The sequence below is a fragment of the Drosophila busckii genome, chromosome X (genome assembly GCF_011750605.1).
Source record: "Drosophila busckii strain San Diego stock center, stock number 13000-0081.31 chromosome X, ASM1175060v1, whole genome shotgun sequence".
Taxonomy (NCBI): domain Eukaryota; kingdom Metazoa; phylum Arthropoda; class Insecta; order Diptera; family Drosophilidae; genus Drosophila; species Drosophila busckii.
Window position 1 is genome coordinate 3627399 of NC_046608.1, and position 3373 is coordinate 3630771.

General features: G+C 34.4%; 1 protein-coding gene across 1 annotated transcript; it reads left to right on the plus strand.

Moving 5' to 3' along the window:
- The first annotated feature begins 2669 nt into the window (after nucleotides 1-2669).
- Nucleotides 2670-3172, plus strand: LOC108606073. The gene has a single exon (XM_017995919.1). It carries the CDS (start codon nucleotides 2745-2747, stop codon nucleotides 2886-2888), a length of 144 nt encoding a protein of 47 aa, XP_017851408.1. The 5' UTR covers nucleotides 2670-2744; the 3' UTR covers nucleotides 2889-3172.
- Nucleotides 3173-3373: the final 201 nt, after the last annotated feature.

Genomic DNA, 3373 nt, shown 5'->3' on the forward strand with positions numbered 1-3373 from the left:
TGCTTGAAAAATTGCTACAACGCGTACAGTCTCACCCCACCAAACCACTTCTCACCCCACCCTTGCTGCTGTGTGAGGATCGCCGGCACTTAGCGCATGTATTTATTAGAAAAATTTGAATAGCATGTGGGGTGGGGAAGAGATGAATGTGTGAAAGCAAGGAAAAACTAGACTGTATAACTGTGTGAATATAAATAGGGAAGTCAGGTCTATGGGCGCTTACACGCTAGTCTCTCGTCAAAAAAGTAAAAAACTTTACTGATTTCTGCAAACAAATGGGTGTGTGATGCAACATGTCGCAGACAGACCAGAATGAACGGAGTTACAGTTTCCAGCTACTTTGTTAAGTATGCCGGATCTAAGCCGCATAGTGCATCTGGACAGAGTTATAAGCAAATACAAATGATGGCAATCTGTTTGGTTCTGTGTGTGTGTGTGTGTTCAGCACGCAACAAACCACTCAAGCGAGCCACCCACCCTAGCCACCCACCCAGCCACCCACACAGCACATTCAATGCCATTTAGTTAACGCTTGCACAACTGCTGGCCAAATTTATATTATTAATGCCTGTTTATCTGCATGCGACACACACACACACATACAGCTGCTATAATTGTGTGTGTGTTTTCTTCATTGTCTTTGTTTACATTTGTTTTATGAGCTTCGATTAATTTGCGCGTAAACAACGCGATTTCCACCTACATTTATCTCTACTAAACACACACACACAGTTATTTATTCTTAAATTTTATTGCATTTCATTTCAAAGTTTTCCCTTTTGGATTGCACTCATGACTCAGCTTACGCAACTAATGCGATTATATTCACTCCAGACATTTCCCCATAATCTAAGCGCACAGCTAATGACTACACACGACTAACACACACACACACACACACACACACACACACACGCACACACACTCGTTGCAATCTTAGCCGCACAACGATAACTGTGCAATTTTTATTACTACGCTATAATTGAAAAAAAAAGAAGCACAAAACCCACTCAAAGTTAATTTCGCTTCAATGACATAAGCAGTCAACATATAATTAGTTAACGTAAGCAGTCAAATTGTTAAGCGGCTTGTGCTTTTAAACACAGTTAACTGCACATTTGCACAATTTGCGAGTAAATAAATATTTATAAGTAATAGTATATTAACTAAATTGCTTGCGTTTAATTGATTTTGCTTGCTTATGCAACTTTTGCGACTAATTTAATTAATTTTATATATATTTTTACGCAATTCAATAGAATTTTATATTTGTTTTTATACTTTAAAGTTAAAATTAAAAACAAATATATTCTGTGCTGAAAAGTAAAAAGTTTTTTGAACTTAAATTAAAATTATAAAAATTTCAAAAAATTTATATTTATGTTTTTAAATTTTATTTCAAATATATTAATATATATGAGCTAAAAAGTAAATAGTTGTATGCGCTTAAATTTAAATTATTATAAAAACTGATACCAAAAAATATATATTTATTTTTTTAAGTTTTATTTATATATTCTGTGCTAAAAAGTTTTAAATTTAAAATTTAAATTATTATAAAAACTGATACCAAAAAATATATTTATTTTTCTTATTTTATTTTATACATAATATTGATATGCATAATTTTTTTTTTTTAATTTTGGCCTTTTTACGCTCTAATATAAATTATTATAAAATTTAATTTTAGGCGCGGAAAATTCAAAAAATATTTGTGCTGCTAAATTTGTTGCATAAAACTTAATTTTTTTTTGTTTATATAATGTTTGTGCTTAATTATAAATATGCAACAAATTTAAAAGCTAAAATTAAAAACAAACTATATTCAGAGCTAATATAATACTAAAATAATTAAGTAATTAAAAAATACATAAAGAGTTTCAATGCATGCAATTTTAAATAATTATTTTAAATTTAAACACAAATTTATGGTATTTTTTTTTTAAAAATCCACTTTAAAGCTATGTGTATAGTCTAGTAAACCCAAAATCGAAAGTAAAAGTTTGCAGCTTGCTAAAAGTTCATAAAGTGCTAAGCAAACAGTGACTGCAAATATAGTCGCACACATGTGTATAAACATATAGAGTATTAATTAGCATGTCGAGCGGTTGGAGCAAAGAATTTGCAAAACTTTATTTGCCAAAATGCTAGATACGGCGACCCCCCACCCCCCACACACGCCCTCGCCCCCATGTTCGCGTAGCCGATTAAGAGATCTTGATAAACAAAAGCTAAACTAATAAACAAACAATAATAATATTGCAAAAATACAAAGACACACACACACACACACAAACACATACATACATACAAATATATGAAAGCTTTGCGAAAATGCGAATATGTTCTTATCTATAATGATCGATAATATAGCTGTGTATGTATAGCTCTTGCTTTATCTATGTATGCGTGTGTATATGTGTGTGTGTGTGTGTGGTTTACCCGCTGTGAAGGAAGTGCATTGTGTTTGGCATATGGCTAGAGCTTTACCAAAGGTTGGACGACGTGACCAGCGGCACAAACACAGAACAGAGTGATGAAAAAAAAGCTCATTGGGACTGGGGGCTGGGGGCATGGCCAGCGGGCCAGCGAGCTGCGGCGTTCGCTTTGACGCTTTTGACGAAGCAAAGGGTCGACCGACTCTATATAAAGCGTCATACTGAGCGTGCGGCTCGCGCATATTGCAGCAGCCTCACGCTCAGCTCAGTTCACAGTTCTCCAGTGCTCAGTGCTCAGTTCGCGTCATGTGGTCCAAGATTGCCATTGGTGGCTCGCTCTTCCTGATGGGTGGCGTGCTCTACTCCAGCGTGGTGGACAACTTTGCGTACAAGGATCGCTCCCTGGAGACGGCCATGCCCAGAAGCAAGCGTCATGTGGCGAAGGAATAAAACAACAAGCGAGCGACGCACATACGAAGTTCATAAAGTTGTGACTGCTTTCCAACCGAGTGATGAAGCAAAGTGTACGAAAATATAAGAAAACTTGTCAATTGTTTAAACATTTATTTGCTGTGTGGTGTGTTGTGTCTTGTTTTTATATAAAGTTCATATGAATCACAAGCGTGAACCAGCAGCAGTTGCACTAGTTCAAACGGCTTCATCACTTTATGCCGCTAAGAACAACAACAACAACAACAATAACAACGACAACCTTATGTTATTATTATTAATTTAACATTTTTTTTTTTTTTGTAGCCTTTAAGCAAAGTTCCTAAAATATTTATATTAAATGTTGTAATAAAAAAAATAAAATTTGTGGCTGGGGGCCTTCAAATAATTCAACAAAATTCAAAGTGCGTGTGTTAATCACTTAAAGTTTTATTTTTTAGCTATAATTTTATTCAAACATTTTTTTCTATATTTATTATTATAGA